The 27,500-nt window shown below is 45.1% G+C and overlaps 3 protein-coding genes across 3 annotated transcripts in view; 2 read left to right on the plus strand and 1 right to left on the minus strand.

Moving 5' to 3' along the window:
- LOC310823733 (uncharacterized protein) overlaps positions 1 to 27,500 on the plus strand; it is a 566,003-nt gene that overhangs the window by 484,228 nt on the left and 54,275 nt on the right. The gene's annotated exons all lie outside the window — the stretch shown is intronic.
- On the plus strand, positions 47 to 9,684 carry LOC310823612 (uncharacterized protein; the record flags this gene model as incomplete). The annotated part of the gene is made up of 6 exons (XM_083696499.1): positions 47 to 622; positions 972 to 1,067; positions 1,939 to 2,172; positions 2,368 to 2,527; positions 7,599 to 7,675; positions 8,289 to 9,684. 6 exons carry the CDS (start codon positions 47 to 49, stop codon positions 9,591 to 9,593), a joined length of 2,448 nt encoding a protein of 815 aa, XP_083552625.1. The 3' UTR covers positions 9,594 to 9,684.
- The window catches only part of LOC310823930 (tripartite motif-containing protein 16-like), a gene marked incomplete at its 5' end in the record, with an annotated part of 11,624 nt that continues 3,170 nt past the window's right edge, over positions 19,047 to 27,500 (minus strand). The window contains 2 exons of the mRNA XM_083696870.1: positions 19,047 to 19,695; positions 21,126 to 21,191. Of these exons, the coding sequence (XP_083552996.1) occupies positions 19,166 to 19,695; positions 21,126 to 21,191 (596 nt within the window). The 3' untranslated portion in view covers positions 19,047 to 19,165. The remainder of the gene's footprint in view (positions 19,696 to 21,125; positions 21,192 to 27,500) is intronic.

Raw genomic sequence — 27,500 nt, forward strand, 5'->3', positions numbered from 1 at the left:
GTATCTCTGACACTCTGCTGCTCAGTCTGGTCGTGTGTGCAGCAACATGGCAGAGAGCATGGACTCTTTTAGCTGTCCGATCTGTCTGGATCTACTGAAGGATCCGGTGGCTATTCCCTGTGGACACAGCTACTGTATGGGCTGTATTAAGGGCTGCTGGGATCAGGATGATCAGAAGGGGGTCTACAGCTGCCCCCAATGCAGACAGACCTTCATCCCAAGGCCTCTTTTACAGAAAAACACTCTGTTGGCTGAATTAGTGGAGAATCTGAAGAAGACAAGACTCCAAGCTGCTCCTCCTGCTCACTGTTATGCTGGACCTGGAGATGTGGCGTGTGATTTCTGCACTGGGAGAAAGCAGAAAGCCCTCAAGTCCTGTCTGGTGTGTCTGGCCTCTTACTGTGAGACTCACCTCCAGCCTCACTATGAATCTCCTGCCTTTAAGAAGCACAAGCTGGTCAACGCCTCCACACAACTGCAGGAGAAGATCTGCTCTCGTCATGATGAAGTGATGAAGATGTTCTGCCGTACTGACCAGCAGTGTATCTGTTATCTGTGTTCCATGGATGAACATAAAGGCCATGACACAGTCACAGCTGCAGCAGAAAGGACGGAGAAACAGGTAAGAAGAAGAGCTTCAGACTGGTATTACTCTGAATATCACATACAGGACAACTATGAGTAATAAGTAAGAACCAGAGCTACTAGTTGGTGACTCTGTCTGTAAAACATCTAAAAGTAAATGTCACTGACTGATTGAATGAAATTTCCAGAGATCCAAAGTCTCTTCCACATGACTGTGTTTGTGTATGGAGAGGGATAAGGTTGTTGGTGTTTGTTGTTTTACAATCTGGTTCTTATCAGACAAGTTTTAACAGGTACAATGACTCATAACAGTGTAACAGTGCTTCTCTCTCTTCTGGAATCATAACAGTGTGTAGTATACAGTAACAATGTGTGTGTGTCTACAGCGTCAGCTGGGGATGAGTCAGCAGGAAGTCCAGCAGAGAGTCCAGAAGAGAGAGAAGCAACTGAAGGAGACCAAACAGGCTGTGGAGTCTCTCACAGTGAGTGTGTGTGTGTGTGTGTGTGTGTGTGTGTGTGTGTGTGTGTGTGTGTGTGTGTGTGTGTGTGTGTGTGTGTGAGTGTGTGTGTGTTTTCTTTCTTTTCTTCTTTTTGCCCAGTCACTACCCCCCATCATCAGAGGACTTAAGTACTTTGTTTGTTTTATTCATTTTAATAGTTATTACAAATATATTCCATCTACTAGGTACCTATTTATGTTATTATTATTTATTCATTTATTTATTATTTTACATAGTCATTGATGTCCATTATGGTTTATTTGGTGTTTTTCCTGTTGTACGTGTTAAGATATATCAACTCCATCCACACACACACTATTAGTAAATAGTATATTTGAATTTAATCTGATTGTTTGCTGTAATATTTGATCTGATTGTTCTGGAGGATAACATTGAAATTGTAACCAGCTTTGTATGCCTTGTTTTAACAAGGGTGGTACTTTGTAGAGTATTTCATTTTCAACATCCTAAAACTGAGATGTTGTGATCTGTATGAAGGCCAACAGGCCTTTTTTAAATCGAGGGTGAGCTTCTTTTAGTAATCTGCTACACAACCAGTTTGGTAAAGTATAGTATAGTTTTTGAATGATTGAAGCTTTTAGGGAGAGGCCCGTCCTTAAATAGACTGGGTCTTTATACTGACCAGTGATAGCGAGATCAGACCCTCTTGTTGTGTGTCAGATAGTTTGTTGTTTTTGGAGGAACTTCTCCTGCCAGTAATGGATGTTTCAGTATCTCAACAAAAGTTTCATATACTTCTACTGGTATGCCATCAAAACCAGGGCTTTTTCCTGTCTGATAAGATTCAATTGCCTTAAGACGTTTGTGTGTGTGTGTGTGTGTGTCCTAACAGCGCTCTGCACAGACAGCAGTGGAGGACAGTGAGAGGATCTTCACGGAGCTGATCCGCTCCATTGAGAGAAGGTTGTCTGAGGTGAAGCAGCTGATCAGAGCCCAGCAGGAGGCAGCAGTGAGTCAGGCTGAAGAACTGGTGGAGAAGCTGGAGCAGGAGATAGCTGAGCTGAGGAGGAGAGACGCTGAGCTGGAGCAGCTTTCACACACAGAGGATCCCATCCATTTCCTCCAGGTAACCACACTGACCCTCCATCTGCAATACTGAAACAAGATTACTGTTCAATTATTCATTCATCCTCTGTTCTCTTTCTCTCTCTCTCTCTCTCTCTCTCTCTCTCTCTCTCTCTTTCTGTCTCTCTCTCTGTCTCTCTCTCTGTCTCTCTCTCTCCAGAGTTATCAGTCTCTCTCTCTGTCTCTCTCTCTCCAGAGTTATCAGTCTCTCTCCAGTCCCAGTGTATGTTCAGACTTCCCCAGCATCATTGAGGGTCCTCTTCAGTTGTTTGGAGGTGTGAGTGATGCTGTGTCTGAGCTGAGAGACAAACTAGAGGACCTCCTTAAGGGAGAATGGCCCAACATCTCAACTACAGGTGGGTGAGGGTTAGGGTTAGGGTTAGGGTTAAGGTTAAGGTTAACCCTAACCCTAACCCTAACCCAACATCTCAACTACAGGTGGGTTACAAACTCTACTTGCTCAACTTTCATCACCTCAACTTCAGACCAGTTACAGTTGTGGTCAGAAATTTACATACACTTGTAAAGAACTTGTATGTCATGGCAGTCTTGAGTCACAAAAAACATTCATGAAGTTTGGTTCTTTTATGAATTTATTATGGATCTTCTAAAAATGTGACAAAATCTGCTGGGTCAAAAATATACATACAGCAATGCTAATATTTGATTAAATGTCCCTTGGCCATTTTCACCTCAATTAGACGCTTTTGGTAGCCATCCACAAGCTTCTAGCAAGCTTCTGGTTGAATCTTTGACCACTCCTCTTGACAGAATCCGTGCAGTTCAAATTCGTTGGCTTTCTGACACAGACTTGTTTCTTCAGCACACTCCACATGTTCTCAATGGGGTTAAAGTCAGGACTTTGTGAAGGCCATTCTAAGACCTTAATTCTAGCCTGATTTAGCCATTCCTTTACCACTTTTGATGTGTGTTTGGGGTCATTGTCCTGTTGGAACACCCAACTATGTCCAAGACCCAACCTTCTGGCTTTAGGTTTTCCTGAAGAATTTGGAGGGTTTTCCCTTTACTTTCTGTAAAGCACCAGTTCCACTGGCAGCAAAACAGTGGAACTGGTCTTCAAGGCCTTTTCTTTGTCCATGTGATCAGCAGCAAACTTCAGTCAAGCCTTAAGGTGCCGCTTCTGGAGCAACGGCTTCCTTCTTGCACGGCAGCCTCTCAGTCCATGGCGATGTAAAATACGCTTGACTGTGGACACTGACACCTGTGTTACAGCAGCTTCTAATTCATGGCAGACCTGCTTTTTGGTGGTTCTTGGTTGACTCTTGACCATCCTGACCAATTTTCTCTCAGCAGCAGGTGATAGCTTGCGTTTTCTTCCTGATCGTGGCAGTGACACAACTGTGCCATGCATTTTATACTTACAAACAATTGTTTGCACAGTTGATCTTGGGACCTGTAGCTGCTTTGAAATGGCTCCATGTGACTTTCCTGACTTGTTCATGTCAATGATGCGCTTTTTCAGACCGTGCTGAGCTCCTTAGACTTTCCCATTGTAGCGTTTTTGGCTGAGTGTAATGAGTGTATCAAACGAACCCTATTTAAATGGGCTGAAATAAGTCACCAGCTGTAGTCAATCATAATCACTCATAAGAAGTTAAGAGGCCATGCCACACAGCATTTGTGATTGACACAACTTTCTACATCACCAAAATTGATAATTCAAGGTGCTGTATGTATATTTTTGACCCAGCAGATTTTGTCACATTTTCAGTAGTTTTTTTGTGACTCAAGACTGCCATGACATACCTGTTCTTTACAAGTGTATGTAAACGTGTGTGTGTGTGTGTGTGTGTGTGTGTGTGTGTAACTGTCAATAATGAATATTATCAAGATTGTGTCACAAAAAATGTGGATCTACTGTTCTTCCCTGTTCCTTGTATATGATTGACATTATATATTAGTAATAGAATGGTGATCAGGAGAAAACTAATAGACAGAGAAGTGCAGTAAATAATATCTGTAACTCAGCAAACAAACACAACAGGGTCCATATCCAATCACAAAGCCCCCTCCCTAAATGTCCAACCAATCACTGGATTTTTCCCTCCTCAGGTCCAAGTCCCGCCCTAATCCACTTAGTCTCAATAGAAAACGGATCCGTCCGTGACGCGACTCCAAACCAAATAATCCTCGCGAATTTCTAATCCCAACAAGAAGGAACCTTCACCAGCCTTAAAAAACAAACTAATGGCAGTTTAAATTCAAAGTTAAAATACTTTGAAATAAAAATGCCAAAGACTAGAGCTGATGGTTTATCCAAAGACTTTTCTTCACAAGTCATAAAAGCAACCAACCCTAACCCTGACTCTAACCCTAACCCTAACCCTAACCCTAACCCTAACCCCCATTTAACCTCTAAGAACCTCTTCTCTTTACTCCCCTCACAAATCCACCTCTGGCCATCTGCAGGTCTTATCCTTTCTACCTCAATCTTTCCTTTTTTGGAATTAGGAATCTTTATTTATTAACGTAATCTCACCCGATCTCTGTCGTCCTAACGCCAACATTTTTACATTTACATTTGACATTTATGGCATTTAGCAGACGCCTTTATCCAAAGCGACTTACAACAATACATTTGTTAAAGTAAGTGAGTCATCTTTCCAACAGTCATCATTAGACAAAGTAATCAATGCTCACACCAGGGGCCATTGGCAGTCGTAATGCCAGTAGGCTATTTTTATTAATTTTTAATTCATTTCATTTGCAAGTGAGAACTGGTACAGTGGGGTAGCAGGGGTGAAGAGGTCTTTGGGTTGGGGTTGCCGCTTGGATGTGACCAGCTTTAGAACATCCTCAGGGGAGAGGGGGGGAAATCTGATAAACCAGAGACTGGGTGTTGCACAGTGGGTTTCGGAGGAGAGGTAGCATTGTTGGTGAGAGGTAGAGGGAAGGAGCTGCTAATGTCATCAACCTTCTTTTCAAAATAGGTGACAAAGTCATCGGCAGACAGAGAGGAGGGAGGAGCGGGAGGAGGAGGGTTGAGGAGTGAGGAAAATGTGGAGAACAGTTTCCTTGGGTCAGAGACAGAGGATTACATTTTGAAATGGTAGTATAAGGCTTTAGAAGCTGATGCAGATGAGGTGTAGTTGAGGAGGAGAGTGAGATAGTGGTCTAGATCATCAGGAAGGCCAGATTTTCTCCATTTCCTCTCAGCTGCCTGGAGCCCTATTCTACAAGCTTGCAGGGTTTCAGACAGCCAGGGAGCGCGTGGAGAGGATCTTGCCGGCCTTGAGATCTGTGGACAGAGAGTCGACGGATGAGGAAAGAGAGGACAGGAGGGTGGAGGAAGCTGCGTCAGTGGATAGAAGAGAGAAGGATTCAACAGAGGGTAGGGCGGTTAAGACAGAGGAAGAAAGAGTGGTGAGTGAGAGGGTGCGCAGGCCGCGACGAGAGGACACAGTGTGGGTATTCTCACCAATGTTCTTGTCAACGAGGTCGATCCACCCGTTCTCTGCAACACGTTAGATTTCACTTTGTGGGCTTTTAGACTAAATGGTCCTCTCAGACCCAGGTCACTCAAACCTTTGGACTCCCCCAGGGTGCGCGAATCCGATTGTCTCCCCTCCTCTTGGCAAAGCCTCTTTTTATGACTTTCCGTTTCCCCATCAGTCGGACATTTATAGTCACATACAATTCAGCATCTATTCTATCAAATACTAAACCATCAATGAAAACATCTAACTAACAACAGATCCTAACCCCAAAGCCCTAACCCCTAACCCTAACCCAAATACTAAACCATCAATGAAAACATCCAACCAACAACAGACCCAAACCCCTAACCCCCTAACCTACAACCTAACACTAACCCCTAACCCCAACCCTAACCCAAATACTAAACCATCAATGAAAACATCCAACCAACAACAGACCCAAACCCCTAACCCAAATAGTAAACCATCCAACCAACAACAGACCCAAAGCCCTAACCCTAACCCAATTACTAAACCATCAATGAAAACATCAAACCAACAACAGACCCTAACACCAAACCCTAACCCAAATACTAAACCATCAATGAAAACATCCAACCAACAACAGACCCTAAGCCCCAAACCCCTAACCATAACCTCTAACCCTAACCCAAATACTAAACCGTCAATGAAAACATCCAACCAACAACAGACCCTAACCCCTAACCCCCTAACCCTAACCCAAATACTAAACCATCAATGAAAACATCCAACCAACAACAGACCCTAAACCCTAACCTACCTTAGGCATTGTCGGTATTGACAAACATTTCAGTGACAGTGACAGAGACAGAAAGCAGAGAAGATGTGTTTACAAGGATCCATTAGAAGTCCTTTTTTATATTCTGTCTAGTATTTTATTCATATTGTATACCATTTCTGTGTAGCTCAGGACTTCATAAATGAATTTCAAGCACCAAAACAATTCATCCACATGGGTAAAGGTATGTTTTCACATGGGATTTGAAACATTTCTGAAAAACGGATTCGAAATGTTCAGGTTTAGGCCTACTTACCTATTCAGACAGTGCTCTTGGGGTAAACATTCATCACAATCAAGAAAGCTGAGTTTGTCCTGAAAATATTGATATGAAACACTTGGCTATTATTTTGTATGGAAGTGACTTCAAATTGAGAAAGAAAAAATGTATGTAAAAATGGAGAAAATACCCCTGGTCCCCAAAGGGTTAACCTGCAAAGTGAGGCCTTCTCTTTTCCCCCCATCAGAACAATGTGGGACCTGTCCATGTTTACAACCCTTGACTGATATATGTCTCTCTATCTCTCTCCCTCCCTCCCTCCCTCCCTCTCTCCCTCCCTCTACCTCCCCCCTCTCTCCCTCTCTCTCTCACTCCCGTTCTCCCTCAATCCTCTCTCTCCCACCCCCCCTCTAACCCTCCCTATCTCCCTTCCTCTCTCCCTCCTCTCCCTCCCTCTCTGCCTCCCTCCCTCCTCTCTCTCCCTCTCTCCCTCCCTCCTTCATCCCTCTATCCCTCCCTCCCTCCCTCTATCCTACCCTCTTTCCCTCCCTCCCCTCCATTCCTCCCTCACTCCCTCTCTCTCTCTTTCTTTCACTCCCCTCCCTTTCCTCCCTCCTCTTGCTCTCCCTCCATGCCTCTCTCTCCCTCCCTCCCCACCTCTCTCCCCCCATCTCTCCCTTCCTCTGTCCCTCCATCCTCTCCCTCCCTCCATCCTCCCTCTATCCCTCACTCTTTCTCCCTCCCTCCTCTCCCTTCATCTCCCTCCCTCCCTCCCTCTCTTTCTCTCCCTCTATCCCTTTCTCCCCCTCCCTCCCTCTCCTCCCTCCCTCTACCTCTAACTCCCCTCTCTCTCTCCCCCTCCCTCCCTCTCCTCCCTTCCTTTTTCTACCTCTCTACCTCCCTCTCTCCCTCCCTCCCTTTCTACCTCCCTCCCTCCCTTCCGTCTGTAGTGAATGGAGTGGATGTTTTCCAGCCCAAGACCAGAGCCCAGGACCAGTTCTTCCAATGTGAGTGTGTTTCTCCTGAAGTAGCTGACAGTCTCTCTCTCTCTTTATCTCTACCTCCCTCCCTCTCTCTGTTCCTCCCTCCCTCTATCCCTCCATCCCTCCCTCTCTCCCTCTATCAATCCCTCCCTCCCTCCCTCCCTCCATTGATCCTCTCCACAAACCCTGAGACACAACTAGAGATCTCTAGGAGAGGGAGAGACTCATCAAAGACAGCCTACATATCTGACTCTCCCTCTCTCTCTTTCTGTTCCTCTGTCCCCCTCTCTCTATCTCCTTTCTCTCTATCTCTCTCCCCTCTCTCTCTTTCTCTCTCTGTCTCTCTTTCTCTCTCTCTCTCTCTCCCTCCCTCTCTCTCTTTCTCTTCCTCCATCCCCCTCTCTGTTCCTTCTCCCTCTCTCTCTCTCTCTCTCCCTCCATCCCTCTCTCTCTTTCTCTTCCTTCGTCCCCCTCTCTGTCCCCCCCTCTCTCTCTCTCTCTTCCTCCATCCCTCTCTCACTTTCTCTTCCTCCGTCCCCCTCTCTGGTCCTTCTCTCTCTTGCTCTCTCTCTCCTCTCTCTCTCTCTTTCTCTTCCTCCGTCGCCCTCTCTTTCTCTCTCTCTCCTCTCTCTCCCTCCCTCCCTCCCTCCCTCCCTCTCTCTCTTTCTCTTCCTCCATCCCCCTCTCTGTTCCTTCTCCCTATCTCTCTCTCCCCTCTCTCTCTGTCTCTCTCTCCCTCCATCCCTCTCTCTCTTTCTCTTCCTCCGTCCCCCTCTCTCTCTCTCCCTCCCCTCTCTCTCTCTTTCTCTCTCCTCTCTCTCTCCCTCCATCCATCTCTCTCTTTCTCTGTCCCCCTCTCTGTTCCTTCTCTCTCTCTCTCTCTCTCTCTCTTCCTCTCTCTTTCTCTCTCTCTCCCTCTCTCTCTCTCTCCCTCCATCCCTCTCTCTTTTTCTTCCTCCGTCCCCCTCTCTGTTCCTTCTCTCTCTCCCTCCCTCCCTCTCTCTCCTTCTCTTCCTACATCCCCCTCTCTCTTCCTCCTCCCTCTCTCTCTCTCTCTCTCTCTCTCTCTTTCTCTCTCTCCTCTCTCTCTCTCTTTCTCTTCCTTCGTCCCCCTCTCTGTTCCTTCTCTCTCTCTCTTTCTCTCTCCTCTCTCTCCTCTCTCTTTCTCTTCCTCCATCCCCCTCTCTCTTCCTTTCTCTCTCTCTCCTCTCTCTCTCCCTCCATCCCTCTATCTCTTTCTCTTCCTCTGTCCCACTCTCTCTTCATCCTCTCTCTCTCTTTCTCTCTCCCTCTTTCTTTCTCTCTCTCCCTCCATCCCTCTTTCTCTTTCTCCGTCCCCCTCTCTCTCCCCCCTCTCCTCTCTCTCTCTCTCTCCCTCCCTCCCTCCCTCCCTCTGCTCTTCTCCCAGATGCCTGTGAGCTCACACTGGACCCAAACACAGCATACAGAGACCTCTCTCTGTCTGAGGAGAACAAAAAGGTGACACGGGGGAGAGAGGAGGAGCCGTATCCTGATCACCCAGAGAGATTTGAGGACTGGGAACAGGTGCTGTGTAGAGAGAGTCTGACTGGGCGCCGTTACTGGGAGGTAGAGTGGAGTGGGGGAGTGGCTTATATAGGAGTGACATATAAAGGAATCAGCAGGAGAGGAGAGGGTAATGACTGTGTGTTGGGATACAATGACAAGTCCTGGAGTCTGAGCTGCTCTGGTAACAGTTACTCCGCCTGTCACAATAAGAAGAACACTGTCATACCTGTCCCCTCCTCTGGCTCCCACAGAGTAGGAGTGTATCTGGACTGGCCGGCCGGCACTCTGTCCTTCTACAGCGTCTCCTCTGACACACAGACCCTCCTGTACACCTTCCACTCCACATTCACTGAGCCCCTCTACCCAGGGTTTAGGGTTTGGTACCAGGGCTCTTCAGTGACCCTGTGTAAACTAGTCTCAGGGAGATCACACTGAACACCAAAGGCTCAAAGATGACGGATCAGAACATGATGCAGTTGGATAGTGGTGTGTTTTCACTGAGATGTTGGATGTACAGATGTTCCCTCTCCCAGTGTGTAGTGTGTAGGGTGTAGGATTGTTGTGTGTAGTTATATTATTTTTTACTGTATATATATATATATATATATATTATATTATATTAAATAAAATAAAATGCATCTGATAGTAAAATAGACTGCAATAGAGTGACAAAAAATGGAAGCTTACATGTTTTTTTGTTTTTTTGATGGAAATGCATCTGACAATCCAGATGAATGATTAGATGATCAAATCAGACTGATGAACTCTGAGAATAACACAGGAGAGAGTGTCTGTATGTATATAAGAGTTGGTTAGATTGGGTGTTTGTGTTGTGATGCTGGATCACGTTGCTGTGTGTAAGATAGCAGGGAGTGGATGTGAAGACAGCTCTCCTTCTCTGTCAGTACAACATGGACATGTTCTATAATTCACTTTCCATAGAATCCTTCACCTGTCTCTCTATCCAACGTACATGTTGTTCCTTCTCCTATGTGTGTGTGTGTGTGTGTGTGTGTGTGTGTGTGTGTGTGTGTGTGTGTGTGTATATAAGAGTTGGTTAGATTGGGTGTTTGAGTTGTGTCACCGAGGGTGAGTCTAGTACGTCCTTTCCCCGGCCTGAACACCATTCCCAACGTTCCCCAGTTAAACACGGCAGGATCGGCCCGAGGTTCGAGAGCAACCTTGGTGAATCACCACGACACGGCAAGAGAAAGAGAAAAAGCTTAGCAGCCGGGGGCCCGACCTGACGAGGGACACCGCGGCTGAGGATGTTCCTGAAACACATTTTATCTTTGAACTATCCTTCAAATAGGTGCAACTGCATAACTGCTTATGAATGATAAGTTGATTCAAATAGGTGTTAACTGCATTACTGCTTATGAATGATAAGTTGATTCAAATGTGTGTAACTGATTAATGATAAGTTGATTCAAATGTGTGTAACTGATAAGTTGATTTAAATGTGTGAAACTGAAATGATAAGTTGATTCAAATGTGTGTAACTGATTAATGATAAGTTGATTCAAAAGTGTGTAACTGAAATGATAAGTTGATTCAAAAGAGTGTCACTGATTGATGATAAGTTGAGTCAAATATATATAATTGGTTAATGATAAATGAGTTCAAATATGTGCAAAAGGCAAAACTGAATAAGAGAAATTATAAGGGTAGTGTATGACTCCGGGTCAACACATCTGGTTGGACCTTGTAGTGATAACGGTTTAACTGATACTGAAGTAGGCAACCAAATGCATTAATGTTTGCCTGTATAATTCTTACTCAGAAATGATTACTGAAGTAGGCCACCATACTAATGTTTAACTGTATAATTCATGTGTGCTAATGATAATTGTATACCATATGTACTAAATGTTAACTTTGAGAAAGGCCTAGATTAGTATGTTACAAAAATAGAATATAATTGCACAATAAGAAGTGGCCTTGAGTCCATGTTTGAGCAGGAGAGTGATAAGTATGTCTAGTAGACATAACAACAGGTGCCTTATGCCCATGACTAAGCATGGGTGCGAACTCAGGGTGATGTAATGAATTAGATAGAATTCTAGGCTTGACTGAGAACTAGATCGAATTCTATGCCTGACTGAATGAACTAGATAAGAAAGGGTGGGGGTAACAAAAAGCCCCATTGAAGACTATAAAAAGAGCTCCCTGGAGCAGCACAACGGTCATTCCCTGCTGCAGAGCGTAACACCTGAAGGACCGGAGCAGGAGTGAGTGTGTTGAAGATTACCCCGGAGTGGACACTGGAGATTTCATACTCTAGCACTCGAGCAGAATCTCCGTGACCGGAGCTCACACTCTGATTAAATTCTGACTTCAGGACTCGCCACTCGAGTACAACGGAGGACCTTGGCGGACCTTTGTTTGTATAACAACAGCTCTGGCGGATAGAGGAACCGGCTTCGCTCTGATCAATTGACACTGGGGCTTCTCTAAATTTCATTGTAATGCTGCAATGTTTTAAGCCATCATTAAAGAATTTAACCTGCATTTAAAGGAACAGTTTTCTCAAATTTAATTCTTAATTATTATTACTATTATTATTCTTATTATTCTTATTATTCTTATTATTATATATATATATATATATATATATTTTTTTTTTTCATTTTTAGTCATTCCATCCCTCATAAGCCTTTTTACCTCCTCCTGGTAACATAAAATATTATAGACTACTGTGCATAATACATCTTAGGATCTGAAGGGTTATATCTGGCCCCTTATTACCTCCTTTGGATAAAGGGTAAAACCCTTTATCTGCAACCACACTAACTGGCACTCATGTCAGATTAGAGTGGTCATTAACCATAGAGATTTTTCAGTGCAGCTGAGGTGGGTAGAGGAAGATATGGGGGGAACTATGGGATGTAGACCGTTAACAGCGGAGTGAATCTAATCGACACCAACCTACATAGGACCAGTCAGCATCTGACAGGGTAACACCCCTCAGGCTGAGGATCCATAACCTGTTATCTGAGGGTTGGTCGGGGGTTCTGTACAGAGCCTAAATTCCCGGGAGACAAAGGAGGATTCCACCGTCAAGTGTGAGAACCAATTATGCACTGGGAATTGTGACACTTTTTCCGTACCTCCAAGATCCATTCTCCAAACAAGGATATGTAAGTTCTTGTTTTCTATGTGAAAACCCAAACCATTGTATTTTCTATACTTTCTTCCCTTTTTAGTTTCCTTGTTTGTATTTAAATCCTGTTTCAGATGAGTATATAGGTTTCTCAGCCTTGTATTTCCCACTAGTTTTTGTAAAGTTTTATATTGTCAGTGTCTAAACTTATTGTGTTGAGTAATTTATATGAATATGTGTGCCTTGGTTTTGTTGTCTTAAACAGGAACACTACTATGATCCTGAGGGTAACACTGGCTACATTGCATGGAGGATCAAGACGGTTCAACGCAACACCTCTGCTGGCTCCTGGGGTCATTCCAAGACAGTTATTCAGGATGGTCCAAAAACCAGACGAGAATCTTTGTTGGCCTATGACCAGCTATTTGGTGAGGAGTGCAGGGAGGCGATATCTACAATCAGACATTCAACTGATGAATCTGTGGTCAGAGACAAAATGAGTATCGACAGAAGATGGTCCATGATGAGGATGCATCATCATCAGTCCTGGATGTGTTCCTTCATTTCCTTGATGTGCCTGGATTGGTAAGAAAATCTTTAGCTTTTGTAGTAGTTTCAGTATTTGACCCCACCATTTCCCTTTGTCATCTATACTGAAATCTGTATATCAAAATATTGTCTCCTTGTTTGTAGATCGACCAGGATTTCTCCATGATGTTTGGTGACGAAGTGTCTCAGAAATTCCTGGCAAAGTGGTCAACATTCTTCAAGCCAAAAGTCATCGCAGACTGCAAGACTCTTCCACCAAATCAGTACATTGTTGAGCTGCTGTCAGGAACTGAACCTCATCCTGAGGACAACCACGGTCAGTAAAGACGGTTTTGTATTTCCAAAATATTTCATTAGTGTTCATTAGTGTCTAATTTAATTCTTTTGTGATGTCTTTAGGATGAGACAGTGATATGTCGTTAATCCTTTTGCTGCTGCATCTGCTCCCTCCGACCTCAAGAGGCCAGAAAAAAACAGCCAAGATCAGTCCAGCTCATGCAGCCAGCCATCTTGTGAGATATCTTAAAGTATGCAAAAGTTCATTTTTAAACCTCAGATGTGCGTTTTGAGGTGCAGATTACTTTGGAATTCTGAGACATACATCATCTCATTTTGTTCATTCCATCTGTAAATAAGCTGCGATGAAACGCTTGGTGATAAAAAACCATGCAAAGAGTTTAATTTTCATATTTATTTTGTCCCTTTTCTGACCTACAGGAAGGAGCCAGTGTGACTACCTTCCTTGAGACTGCTGACACAAAACAACCATTCCTCCTCTGCATCGGTGAGCAAAGGAATGATATCCAACGGTTCTACCTTGTTATCGACCGAAAACCGATACCATGCAAGGCACATACATCAGTGGCAGCTTTTGATGAACTGTTCAAAACTCACTACGTCTTCAGTCTTTCATAAGACAAAGCTCTTTGTAATTTCTACACATTTATCCAAACCACAATTTACAACATCGATATCGGAAGAGCAAAGGAGAGCCCACGTGTTAAAGAACTTAGAGCACGACTGCTGCAGCGAGAGGACTGCATTTATAAACAGCCTTCAAGATGTTCACATGTTTTGTATGTAAAGCGCACCACAAAAATTGTTTGGTTCTTTGTCAACATCTAAAATTTCAACATGGTCTATATCCTGGCAAAACATTACGTTTAAAATGTGGAGAGCTAGGTTGTCCATTATCATGTTGTACTACAAGTGGCTTCCGAAAGCACCACAACAAGGTGCATAGTCACAGCATGGATCAAGAGGTTGATACTAATCAGTATCTAATACATCTTGCAGCTCTATTCTACACTGAAGATCTGAAGACATATGGTTTTGATGTGATACTAAAGCCTCTTATTGATGACCTGAAAATCTTAGAAACCGAAGGAATACAGCTTCCTTGTTTTGAACAACCATTGTTTGGCTCAGTTATTCAAGTAACAGGAGATAATCTGGCTTTAAATAGCACATTTCTGTAGGTTTTGTTTAATGAGTAAGGAAGAAGTGCAATCTGTATTTACTGAGAATCATCCTGGGTTAATTTTCCGTTCCAAAGAGGGTCATACTGAACATTGTAGGGCACTAAATAAAAATCCTGAACTGCGGTCATTATATGGTGTTAAAAAGTCACGTGTGCTCAATTCATTAGAGTATTTCCATAACACTGATAACTATGCTGTTGATATAATGCATGATTTGCTAGAGGGTGTGGTACAGTATGAACTTAAGCTGGTTTTTGAGTACCTTGTTAAACAGGGCTATGTCTCTTTGAACTCATTGTCAGACAGGATACAGAGCTTTAATTACGGTTCCACAGAACATAAAAACAAACCAACTGGGTTAAAGATGGATGATAAGAGCAAACACCCGGGTCAGAATGCTGTCCAGTCATGGTGTCTTCTGCACACACTGGGTGATGTCATTGAAAGGGATAACAGTCACTGGAACTTTCTGCTCCTTCTAATACAGATTGTCAATATAGTGTTTTTCTACACCGTAAAAGGTGTTTCTTACTTGAAACATCTGATCCGTGATCACCATACTCTGTTCAAAGCATTGTTTCTCGACAAGAAGTTGATCCCCAAGCACCATTTGATGATACACTATCCGAGATGCATGCAAAAAATTGGCCCTCTTATCCATATGTGGTGCATGCGATTTGAAGCCAAACACGCATTTTTCTAAAGATGTGGTAAAGATTTAAAAAATCTCACCAAATCATTGGTGAAGCAGCATCAGCGCCAACTGGTGTTTCAATTTGAAAATTATTGTTTTAGATTATTTGAATTTGGTCCTACAACATCAAAAACAATCAGCACCTTGCAAGGTGGGGAAGAACTTAGTCAGACATTATATTTAGAAGCATGTTCAAGTGTTTCAAGCAACAACTGGGTCAGAAATGATGGTACTGAGTACCAGGTTGATTTGTTCATATGCACTGGATGTACCGATGATCTCCCTGCTTTCAAAAAGATCTGTGATATTATTATATACGAAGAGCGTGCTTTCATAATAGCCTGTAATGTAGAAACAATGTACTATGATGACCACTTTAATGCCTACTGTATAGAAGACCAAATGGATGAGTTTTCTGTTATCTGCGTTGATGAACTGACTCATTTCAAACCATTTGACAAGCAGTGCTCTAATGAGAATAGTCACAAAGCATACATAGTGCCCTATTCTTATATGTAGAAAAGTTCTCAGTAAATACAGATTGCACTTCTGTCACAAAGGTGTCGCAGGGAAGTTGTTACATTATTTTTTATTTTTTATTTTGAATGAATAAGCCTCAAAGTCTGGTACTATTCTGTGACATACATCATCTAATTTTGTTCATTGCATTTGTAAATAAGATGTGATGAAATGCTTAGTAATAAAACCATGCATATTTACTTTGTACCTTGGCTTACCGACAGAAGGGAGCCAGTGTGACGTGGACATTTAAATTGTCTTTGTTTTGTCTTCTATTTATCTGCCATCAAGATCTGGATGATAACAAAATAAAAAATGTTTTTCATAAAGCAATCAACTTGTATGTCATTCTTATTTTTAATTGGTTCATTTCCGAATTATTGAAATATTTAAATGTTTTATTTTAATTGTATAGTAGCATATTTTGACTTTATAGTGTTAATGAGGCAACTCCTTTTATAGAAATTCAAATCACACTGAGAGAGTTAATTTCTAACACTAAGCAATGGAGTTGAAAACATGTAACACTGGTAAGTGTTAAGCAGTGTTAAATTTCAACAATAGAAAGAGTTGATATGAACTCTATTATAGTGTAAACATGGCAACACTTTCAAAAGTGTTCAATTCACTCTGTGGGGAGTGGACCCCTCCGGACACTTTAAAAGTGTTGAAATTACCTCTATTAGAAGAGTTAATTTGAGTCTGTCGATTTTGCTGTGTAGTGATTCAACTACTCGTGATTCGACTACTAGTGATTCAACTACTAGTGATTCAACTGCTAGTGATTCAAATACTAGTGATTCAACAACTAGTGATTCAACTGCTAGTGATGATTCAACTACTAGTGATACAACTACTAGTGATTCAACTACTAGTGATTCAACTACTAGTGATTCAACTACTAGTGATTCAACTTCTAGTGATGATTCAACTGCTAGTGATTCAACTGCTAGTGATTCAACTACTAGTGATTCAACTACTAGTTATTCAACTACTGTCTCCCGGCAGTCAGGCCCTGTACAGGTGCCCCGGCCCAACCCTCTGTCTAACAGGTATGGACCTCAGCCTGCAGGGTCTTACCCTGTAAGCTACTTCCTAACAGGTCCGGTGTAGGTTGGTGTCGATTAGACTCACTCCGCTGTTAACAGTCTACGTCCCATAGTTCCTCCATTGACTTCCTTTACCCACTTCAGTTGAACTGAAAACTCCCCCGAAAACCGTACACAGAAGTGGGTAACCTCTATGGTTAACGACTGCTCTAATCTTATATGTGCAAGTTGGTGTGGTTGCGGAAAGGTGTTTATCGGTAAGTACAATTTACCCAAAGGAGGTAATGATGGGCTAGATATAACCATTCAGATCCTATGATGAAATATGCACAGTAATCTATAACCTTTTATGTCACCAGGAGGAGGTAAAATACTAATGATGAATGGAATAGTTCAATAAAAATAACATTTTTAAAAATTGAGTTTAGAAAACTGTTACTTTAAATGCAGGTTAGATTGTTTAATAATGGCTTGAAGCATTACAGCATAGCTAAGTTATCATAAAAATGGGTTACAGACAGAGTATTAAAATATAAAAATGATGAAAATATAAAAATTATAAAAATAAGAAAAGAATAAAATCTCTACCTCTATCCCTACTCTGCCTGATCTACTTGTCTGTGAAATTTAGAGAAGTCCCAGTTCCTCTCCGTCGAGTGAAGCCGGTTCCTCTTTCCGCCACGGCTGTGGTAAAGAGCCGGTGTTATGCTCCCCTGGCCGAGGGACTCTGATTCCCAATCCAGTGGTGAGTCCGTTAGTCAGGATTTGATCAAAGTGTGAACTCCGGCCACGGAGAACTTCTCGGGCACCAGACTATGAGAGCTCCAGTTCCACCCCGGGGTGAGGTATCCAACACACTCCGTCCTGCTCCGGTTCTTCAGGTTTTAACGCTCCTCAGCAGGGAATGACCGTTGTGCTGCTCCAGGGAGCTTATTTTATACTCTGCTTTTGATCCAAAACTCCTCCCATATGACATAATCTCTGTTTACTAACAGACCCAAGATTCCTCACATGTGACATCTTCTTTGTCTCCAAACAGAGCGGTGTTTAACCCTTTGAGTGATTAGCTTGAACCGTGGCTAAGCTAAGCTAGTAGCTAAGTAGCTTCCTTCTAAAGTAAATAAGGAAGTGCTTTTGGGGAAGTCCTTTTAAGGAACTTTCTCTGTCCCTCAACTCTCAGTGTTACAAAACCTCATCGACATCAATACAATACATCCAAACAGTAATACAGTATAGTAATCAAATATCATAGATCAAAACCAGTAAATCACTCTATACTTCACATTGTTACACTTAATCATTGTTATCATTCTCATACTTGATTATGGACACAGTAGTACTTTTTGTTGGGGATTCCCACCACCTGACATACTTCACCCCGAAGGCCCTATATAATATCCCCTTATATGCAATAATAAAACTCTGTATCATCAAAATAAACGTCAGTAATATAGTATCATACATCAGTAATCATCCCTGAGTAAGATTCACACAATCAAACATTGGTATTCTTCTATTCTTAGTACTTTCATTGGTAGCATGCCGTCATCATAATGAGGCCTAAGCAGACATGTTGACACGGGGTCATACACTCACACTCTAGTTCCTCTTAAGCAGTTATGCAGTTACACATATTTGAATCAACTTATCATTCATAAGCAGTTATGCAGTCGCACCTATTTGAATCAACTTATCATTCATAAGCAGTTATGCAGTTGCACCTATTTGAGGGATAGATGGAAGATAAAATGTGTTTCAGGAACATCCTCAGCCGCGGTGTCCCTCGTCAGGTTGGGCCCCCAGCTGCTAAGCTTTTTCTCTTTCTCTTGCCGTGTCATGGTGATTCACCAAGGTTGCTCTCAAACCTCGGGCCGATCCTGCCGTGCTTAACTGGGGAACGTTGGGAATGGTGTTCAGGCCGGGGAAAGGCCGTACTAGACTCGCCCTCGGTGACACAACTCAAACACCCAATTTAACCAACTCTTATATATATACACACACACACACACACACACACAGAGGAGAAGGAACAACATGTACGTTGGATAGATAGACAGGTGAAGGAATCTATGGAAAGTGAATTACAGAAAATGTCCATGTTGTACTGACAGAGAAGGAGAGCTGTCTTCACATCCACTCCCTGCTATCTTACACACAGCAACGTGATCCAGCATCACAACTCAAACACCCAATCTAACCAACTCTTATATACATACAGACACTCTCTCCTGTGTTATTCTCAGAGTTCATCATCAGTCTGATTTGATCATCTAATCATTCATCTGGATTGTCAGTTTCATTTCCATAAAAAAAACAAAAAACATGTAAGCTTCTATTTTTTGTCACTCTATTGCAGTCTATTTTACTATCAGATGCATTTAATTTAATTTAATATAATATTATATATATATATATATATATATATATATATATATATATATATATAATAGAAATATATATATATATATAGTAAAAAATAATATAACTACACACAACAATCCTACACCCTACACTCGGAGAGGGAACATCTGTACATCCAACATCTCAGTTGGATCATCATCAGTCCATCATCTTTGAGCCTTTGGTGTTCAGTGTGATCTCCCTGAGACTAGTTAACACAGGGTCACTGAACAGCCCAATCTCCAAAGATAAAACCCTGGGTAGAGGGGCTCAGTGAATGTGGAGTGGAATGTGTGCAGGAGGGTCCGTGTGTCAGAGGAGACGCTGTAGAAGGACAGAGTGCCGGCCGGCCAGTCCAGATACACTCCTACTCTGTGGGAGCCAGAGGTGGGGACACGTATGTCAGTGTTCTTATAATTGTGCCTGGTGGAGTAACTGTTACCAGAGCAGTACAGACTCCAGGACTTGTCATTGTTTCCCAACACACAGTCATCACCATATCCTCTCCTGCTTATTCCTTTATATGTCACTCCTATACCAGCCTCTCCTCCACTCATCTCTACCTCCCAGTAACGGCGCCCAGTCAGACCCTCTCTACACAGCACCTGTTCCCAGTAGTCAAATCTCTCTGGGTGATCAGGATACGGCTGCTTCTTTCTCCCCCATGTCACCTTTCTGTTCTCCTCAGACAGAGAGAGGTTTCTCTGTGCTGTGTTTGGGTCCAGTGTGAGCTCACAGGCATCTGGGAGAAGAGCAGAGGGAGGGAGGGAGGGAGAGAGAGAGAGAGAGAGGAGAGGGGGGAGAGAGAGGGGGACAGAGGAAGAGAAAGAGAAAGAGGGATGGAGGGAGAGAGAGAGAGAGGAGAGAGAAAGAGAGAGAGAGGAGAGGGGAGAGAGAGAGAGAGAGAGAGAGGGGGAGAGAGAGAGAGAAAGAGAGGAGAGAGAGAAAAAGAGGAGAGAGAGAGAGAAAGAGGAGGAAGAGAGAGGGGGACAGAGGAAGAGAAAGAGAGAAAGGGATGGAGGGAGAGAGAGAGAAGAGAGAGAGGGAGAGAGAGAGGGAGAATAAGAGAGAGAGGAGGAAGAGAGAGGGGGACGGAGGAAGAGAAAGAGAGAGAGGGAGGGAGGGAGAGAGAGAGAGAGAGAGAGAGAGAGAGATAGGAGAGAAAGAGAGAAGGAACAGAGAGGGGGACGGAGGAAGAGAGAGAGAGAGAGAGAGAGAGAGAGAGAGGGGAGAGAGGAGAGGGGGGAGAGAGTGGGACAGAGGAAGAGAGAGAGGGACGGAGGAAGAGAGAGAGAGGAGAGAGAGAGAGAGGGGAGAGAGGAGAGGGGGGAGAGAGTGGGACAGAGGAAGAGAGAGAGGGACGGAGGAAGAGAGAGAGAGGAGAGAGAGAGAGAGGGGAGAGAGGAGAGGGGGGAGAGAGTGGGACAGAGGAAGAGAGAGAGAGAGAGGGAGAGAGAGAGGGGAGAGAGAGAGATAGAGAGAAGGAACAGAGAGGGGGATGGAGGAAGAGAAAGAGAGAGGGATGGAGGGAGGGAGAGAGAGAGAGGAGAGAGAAAGAGAGGGAGAGAAAGAGAGAGAGAGAGGAGGAAGATAGAGAGAGACGGAGGAAGAGAAAGAGAGAGAGGGAGGGAGGGAGACAGAGAGAGAGGAGAGAGAGAGAGAGAGAGTGAGGAGAGAGAGAGAGAGGAGGAAGATAGAGAGAGATAGACGGAGGAAGAGAAAGAGAGAGAGGGAGGGAAGGAGAGAGAGAGAGGAGAGAGAGAGAGAGAGAGAGGGGACGGAGGAAGAGAAAGAGAGAGAGGGATGGAGAGAGAGAGAGAGAGGAGAAAGAAAGAGAGAGGGAGAGAGAGAGAGAGAAAGGAGGAAGAGAGAGGGGGACGGAGGAAGATAAAAAGAGAGAGGGATGGAGGGAGAGAGAGAGAGAGGGAGAGAGAGAGAGGAGAGAGAAAGAGAGAGAGAGAGAGGGGAGAGAGAGGGAGAGTCAGATATGTAGGCTGTCTTTGATGAGTCTCTCCCTCTCCTAGAGATCTCTAGTTGTGTCTCAGGGTTTGTGGAGAGGATCAATGGAGGGAGGGAGGGAGGGAGGGAGAGGAGGGAGGAACAGAGAGAGGGAGGGAGGGAGAGATAAAGAGAGAGAGAAACTGTCAGCTACTTCAGGAGAAACACACTCACATTGGAAGAACTGGTCCTGGGCTCTGGTCTTGGGCTCTGGTGGCAGGAAAACATCCACTCCATTCACTACAGACGGGAGGGAGAGAGAGAGGAAGAAAGAGGAAGGGAGGAGAGGGAGGGAGAGAGAGAGAGAGAGAGAGAGGGGAGGTAGGGGTAGAGGGAGGGAGAAAGGGAGAGGGAGGGAGGGAAAGAGGGAGAGAGAAAAGGAGGGAGGGAGAGGAGGGAGGGAGGGATAGAGAGAGGAGGGAGGGAGAGAGAGAGAGGGAGGGAGGGAGAGGAGGGAGGGAAAAAGAGGGAGGGATAGAGGGAGGATGGAGGGAGGGAGAGAGGAAGAAATGAGGGAGGCAGAGAGGGAGAAAGAGGGAGGGAGATGATAGAGGGAGAGAGGGAGGGAGGGAGAGAGGGAGGGGGGGATAGAGAGAGGAGGGAGGGAGAGAGAGAGAGGGAGGGAGGGAGAGGAGGGAGGGAGAAAGAGGGAGGGATAGAGGGAGGATGGAGGGAGGGAGAGAGGAAGAAATGAGGGAGGCAGAGAGGGAGGGATAGAGGGAGGGGGGGAGAGAGGGAGAAAGAGGGAGAGAGGGAGGGAGGGAGAGAGGGAGGGGGGGATAGAGGGGGGAAGGAGGGAGGGAGGGAGGGATAGAGGGAGGAAGGAGGGAGGCAAGAGGGAGAAAGAGTTAAGGAGAGGATAGAGGGTGAGAGGGATGAAGGAGGGAGGGAGAGAGGGAGATAGAGGAGGGAGGGAGGGAGCGAGAGAGGGAGAGGAGGAATTGAGGGAGGGAGAGTAGGAGAGAGAGGGAGGGAGGGAGAGAGAAGAGGGAGGGAGGGAGGGTGGAAGGGAGAGAGGGACGGAGAAAGTGGGAGGGAGAGGATAGAGGGAGAGAGGGAGGGATGGAGAGAGGGATTGATAGAGGGAGGGAGGGATGGAGGGTGAGAGGGAGAGAGAGGAGGGTGGGAGGGAGAGAGAAAGAGGGAGGAGGGAGGGAGGGAGAGCATAGAGGGAGGGAGAGGATAGAGGGAGGGAAAGAAGGAGAGATAGAGAGAGGGATAGAGGGAGGGAGATAGATAGGGAGAGGGGGGGAAGGGAGGGAGAGAGGGAGAGGATTGAGGGAGAGAGAGAGGAGGGATGAAGGAAGAGAGGGAGGAGGGATAGAGGGAGGGAGGAAGAGAGGGAGAGGAGGGATAGAGGGAGGGAGAAAGAGAGAGGGAGAAGATAGAGGGAAAAAGAGGATAGAGGGAGGGAGAGAGGGAAGGATAGAGGGAGGGAGGGATGCAGGTCGGGAGGTATAGAGGAAGGGAGGGAGTGAGGGGGGGAAAGGAAGGATAGAGGGAGAGAGGGAGGGAGAGAGGGAAAAAGGAGGTAGGAAGAGAGGGAGGGAGAGTAGTAGAGAGAGGTAGGGAGGGAGAGAGAGGCACGGAGGGAGAGCAAGAGGAGGGAGGGAGGGAGAAAAGAGAGGGGAGTGAAAGAAAGAGAGAGAGAGAAAGAGTGAGGGAGGGAGAGAGGGAGGGAGGGAGAGAGAGAGGGAAAGAGGGAGAAAGAGGGAGGGAGAGAGGAAGGGAGGGAGTGATAGAGGGTGGGAGGGAGGAATGGAGAGGAAGGATAGAGGGATGAAGGAGGGAGGGAGAGAGGGAGAGAGAGGAGGGAGGGAGGCAGAGAGGGAGGGAGAGGAGGGAGAGAGAAAAAGAAATAGGGAGGGAGAGAGGCAAGGATAGAGGGAGGAAGGAGGGAGGGAGAGAGGGAGAGATAGAGGGATTGATAGAGGGAGGAAGGAGAGAGGGAGAGAGAGGTGGGAGTGAGGGAGAAAGAGAGGGAGGGAGAGGAAGGAGGGAGGGAGGGAGAGAGGGAGGGAGAAAGAGGGAGGGAGAGGATAGAGGGAAGGATAGAGGGAGGGAGGGAAGGAGGGGGGGAAGGAGGGAGGGAGGGAGAGAATGAGAGAGAGGAGGGAGGGAGGCAGAGAAGGAGGTATAGAGGGAGGGAGAGAGAGGAGAGAGGGAGGCAAAGATGGAGGGAGAGGAGGGAGAGAGGGAGAGAGATAGGGAGGGAGAGAGGGGCAGGGAGGGAGGGAGGGAGAGGATTGAGGGAGAGAGGGAGGGATAGAGGGAGGAAGGAGGGAGGGAGAAGCAGAGAGGGAGGGACAGGAGGGAGAGAGGGGGTGAGGGAGGGAGGGAGAGGATTGAGGGAGAGAGGGAGAGAGAGTAGGGAGGGAGGAAAAGAGGGATAGAGGGAGGGATAGTGGGAAGGATAGAGGGAGGAAGAAGGGAGGGAGGGAGAGGTGGGAGGGAGGGAGAGATAGAGGGATTGATAGAGGGAGGGATGGATGGTGAGAGGGAGAGAGAGGAAGGAGGGAGAGAGAAAGAGGGAGGGAGAGGATAGAGGGAGGGATAGAGGGAGGGAAGGAGGGAGAAAGAGGAGGGAGGGAGGCAAAGAGGGAGGGAGAGAGGGAGAGGAGGGAAGGAGGGAGGGATAGAGGGAGGGAGAGAGAAAGGGAGAGAGGTGGGGGAGGGAGGGAGGGAGAGGATGGAGGGAGAGAGGTAGGTAGAGTAGCAGAGAGAGGTAGGGAGGGAGAGAGAGGCACGGAGAGCAAGAGGAGGGAGGGAGGGAGGAAAGGGAGGGAAAGAGAGAGAAAGAGGGAAGGAGGGAGAGAGTGTGGTAGGGAGGGAGAGAGGGAGGGAGGGAGAAAGGGAGGGAGGGAGAGGGAGAGAGGGGGGTAGGGAGGGAGAGAGAAAAAAAGACAGAGAAAGAGGGAAAGAGAGAGAGAGAGATTGGATGGAGAGAAGAGGTAGGGAGGGAGGGAGGGAGAGAGGGAGGGAGGGAGGGAGGGGGGGAGAGAGGGAGAGAGGGAGGGAGAGAGAGAGAGACAAAGAGAGAGAGAGACATGTATCAGTCAAGGGTTGTTAACATGGACAGGTCCCACATTGTTCTGATGGGGGGGAAAGAGAAGGCCTCACTTTGCAGGTTAACCCTTTGGGGACCAGGGGTATTTTCTCCATTTTTACATACATTTATTCTTTCTCAATTTGAAGTCACTTCCATACAAAATAATACCCAAGTGTTTCATATCAATATTTTCAGTACAAACTCAGCTTTCTTGATTGTGATAGATGTTTACCCCAACAGCACTGTGTGAAGAGGTAAGTAGGCCTAAACCTGAACATTTCGAATCCGTTTTTCAGAAATGTTTCAAATCCCATGTGAAAACATACCTTTACCCATGTGGATGAATTGTTTTGGTGCTTGAAATTCATTCATGAAGTCCTGAGCTACACAGAAATGGCATACAATATGAATAAAATACTAGACAGAATATAAAAAAGGACTTCTAATGGATCCTTGTAAACACATCTTCTCTGCTTTCTGTCTCTGTCACTGTCACTGAAATGTTTGTCAATACCGACAATGCCGACGTCACGTGTAGCGAAGAAGATGGACGTGCGAATTGACCAATCAACGACGGTAAAAGGCAGTGTCTGAGCGACTCAAGCTAGGCTGCTTCCAAATTCACCAATTACGCAGGGAGGGCCTGTACCAAGCTGTTCCTAGGTTAATAGCTCCGTCTGTAAGTGAGAGGGCATGTCACAGGAGGGCTCAGGGGATATTTAAACCATGTTTCTACGCCGGATTATCACTGAGATATTGATCAAAACATTTTGGAAACCCCTGAAAACGCAGCTGCGCGTTTGAGGTCCCGAAAGGGTTAAATAAGTAGGATTAAGGTTGCGGGTTGGGGTTCGGGTTAGGATTGGGGGTTAGGGTCTGTTGTTGGTTAGGGTTAGGGGTTTGGGGTTTGGGTCTGTTGTTGGTTGGATGTTTTCATTGATGGTTTAGTATTTCCATTAGGGTTAGGGGGTTAGAGTTTAGGGTCTGTTGTTGTTTGGATGTTTTCATTGATGGTTTAGTATTTGATAGAATAGATGTTGAATTTTATGCGACTTTAAATGTCCGACTGATGGGGAAATGGAAAGTCATAAAAAGAGGCTTTACCAAGAGGAGGGGAGACAATAGGATTTGCACCCCCTGGGGGAGTACAAAGGTTGGAGTGACCTGGGTCTGCGACGACCATTTAGTCTAAAAGCCCACAAAATGAAATCTAACGTGTTGCAGAGAACCGGTGGATCGACCTTGTTTACAAGAACATTGACCTCCGCGGTGAAACGTGGTTCTTGTCTACAAGAACATTGGCTGAGAATACCCACACTGTGTCTTCTCGTCGCGGCCTGCGCACCCTCTCACTCACCACTCTTTCTTCCTCTGTCTTAACCGCCCTACCCTCTGTTGAATCTTTCTCTCTTCTATCCACTGACGCAGCTTCCTCCACCCTCCTGTCCTCTCTTTCCTCATCCGTCGACTCTCTCTGTCCACAGATATCAAGGCCGGCACCATCCTCTCCACGCGCTCCCTGGCTGTCTGAAACCCTGCAAGCTTGATGATCTAGACCCTTATCTCTCTCTCCTCCTCAACTACACCTCATCTGCATCAGCTGGTAAAGCCTTATACTACCATCCCAAAATTCACACCTCTGTCTCTGACCCAAGAAAACTGTTCTCCACATTTTCCTCACTCCTCAACCCTCCTCCTCCCGCTCCTCCCTCCTCTCTGTCTGCCGATGACTTTGTCACCTATTTTGAAAAGAAGGTTGATGACATTAGCAGCTCCTTCCCTCTACCTCTCACCAACAATGCTACCTCTCCTCCCAAACCCACTGTGCAACACCCAGTCTCTGGTTTATCAGATTTCTCCCCCTCTCGCCTGAGGATGTTCAAAAACTGGTCACATCCAAGCGGGCAACCCCAACCCCAAGACCTCTTTCACCCTTGCTAACTCGCTGTACAAGTTCTCTCCTGCTAATGAAATCAATTTTAAAAAATTAATAAAAATAGCCTACTGGCATTACAACTGCCAATGGCCCCTGGTGTGAGCATTGATTACTTTGTCTAATGATGACTGTTGGAAAGATGATTCACTTACTTAAACAAATGTATTTTTGTAAGTCGCTTTGGATAAAGGCGTATGCTAAATGCCATGAATGTAATTTGTAAAAGACGGATCCGTTTTCTATTGGGACTAAGTGGATTAGGGCGGGACTTGGACCTGAGGAGGGAAAAACCCAGTGATTGGTTGGACATTTAGGGAGGGGGCTTTGTGATTGGATATGGACCCTGTTGTGTTTGTTTGCTAAGTTACAGATATTATTTACTGTACTTCTCTGTCTATTAGTTTTCTCCTGATCACCATTCTATTACTAATATATAATGTCAATCATATACAAGGAACAGGGAAGAACAGTAGATCCACATTTTTTGTGACACAATCTTGATAATATTATTATTATTATTGACAGTTAGACACACACACCCACACACATGCAAGAGTTTACATACACTTATAAAGAACATGTATGTCATGGCAGTCTTGAGTCACAAAAAAATTGATTTTTCATGAAGTTTGGTTCTTTTTATGAATTTATGAAAATGTGACAAAATCTGCTGGGTCAAAAATATACATACAGCACCTTGAATTATCAATTTTTGGTGATGTAGAAAGTTGTGTCAATCAAATTTGCTTTGTGGCATGGCCTCTTAACTTGTTATGAGTGATTATGATTGACTACAGCTGGTGAATTATTTCAGCCCATTTAAATAAGACTTGTTTGATACACTCATTACACTCAGCCAAAAACGCTACAATGGGAAAATCTAAGGAGCTCAGCACGGTCTGAAAAAGCGCATCATTGACATGAAAAAGTCAGGAAAGTCACTTGGAGCGATTTCAAAGCAGCTGCAGGTCCCAAGATCAACTGTGCAAACAATTGTTTGTAAGTATAAAATGCATGGCACAGTTGTGTCACTGCCACGATCAGGAAGAAAACGCAAGCTATCACCTGCTGCTGAGAGAAAATTGATCAGGATGGTCAAGAGTCAACCAAGAACCACCAAAAAGCAGGTCTGCCATGAATTAGAAGCGGCTGGAACACAGGTGTCAGTGTCCACAGTCAAGCGTGTTTTACATCGCAATGGGCTGAGAGGCTGCCGTGCAAGAAGGAAGCCGTTGCTCCAGAAGCGGCACCTTAAGGCTTGACTGAAGTTTGCTGCTGATCACATGGACAAAGAAAAGGCCTTCTGGAGGAAAGTTCTGTGGTCAGATGAAACAAAAATTGAGCTATTTGGCCACAATGACCAGAAATAAGTTTGGAGGAGAGAAGGTGAGGCCTTTCACCCCAAGAACACCATACCTACCGTCAAGCATGGTGGTGGTAGTATTATGCTCTGGGCCTGTTTTGCTACCAGTGGAACTGGTGCTTTACAGAAAGTAAAGGGAATAATGAAGAAGGAGGATTACCTCAAAATTATTCAGGAAAACCTAAAACCAGAAGGTTGGGT

This window comes from Argentina silus, assembly GCF_951799395.1.
Source record: "Argentina silus genome assembly, chromosome: Y".
NCBI classification, from domain to species: domain Eukaryota; kingdom Metazoa; phylum Chordata; class Actinopteri; order Argentiniformes; family Argentinidae; genus Argentina; species Argentina silus.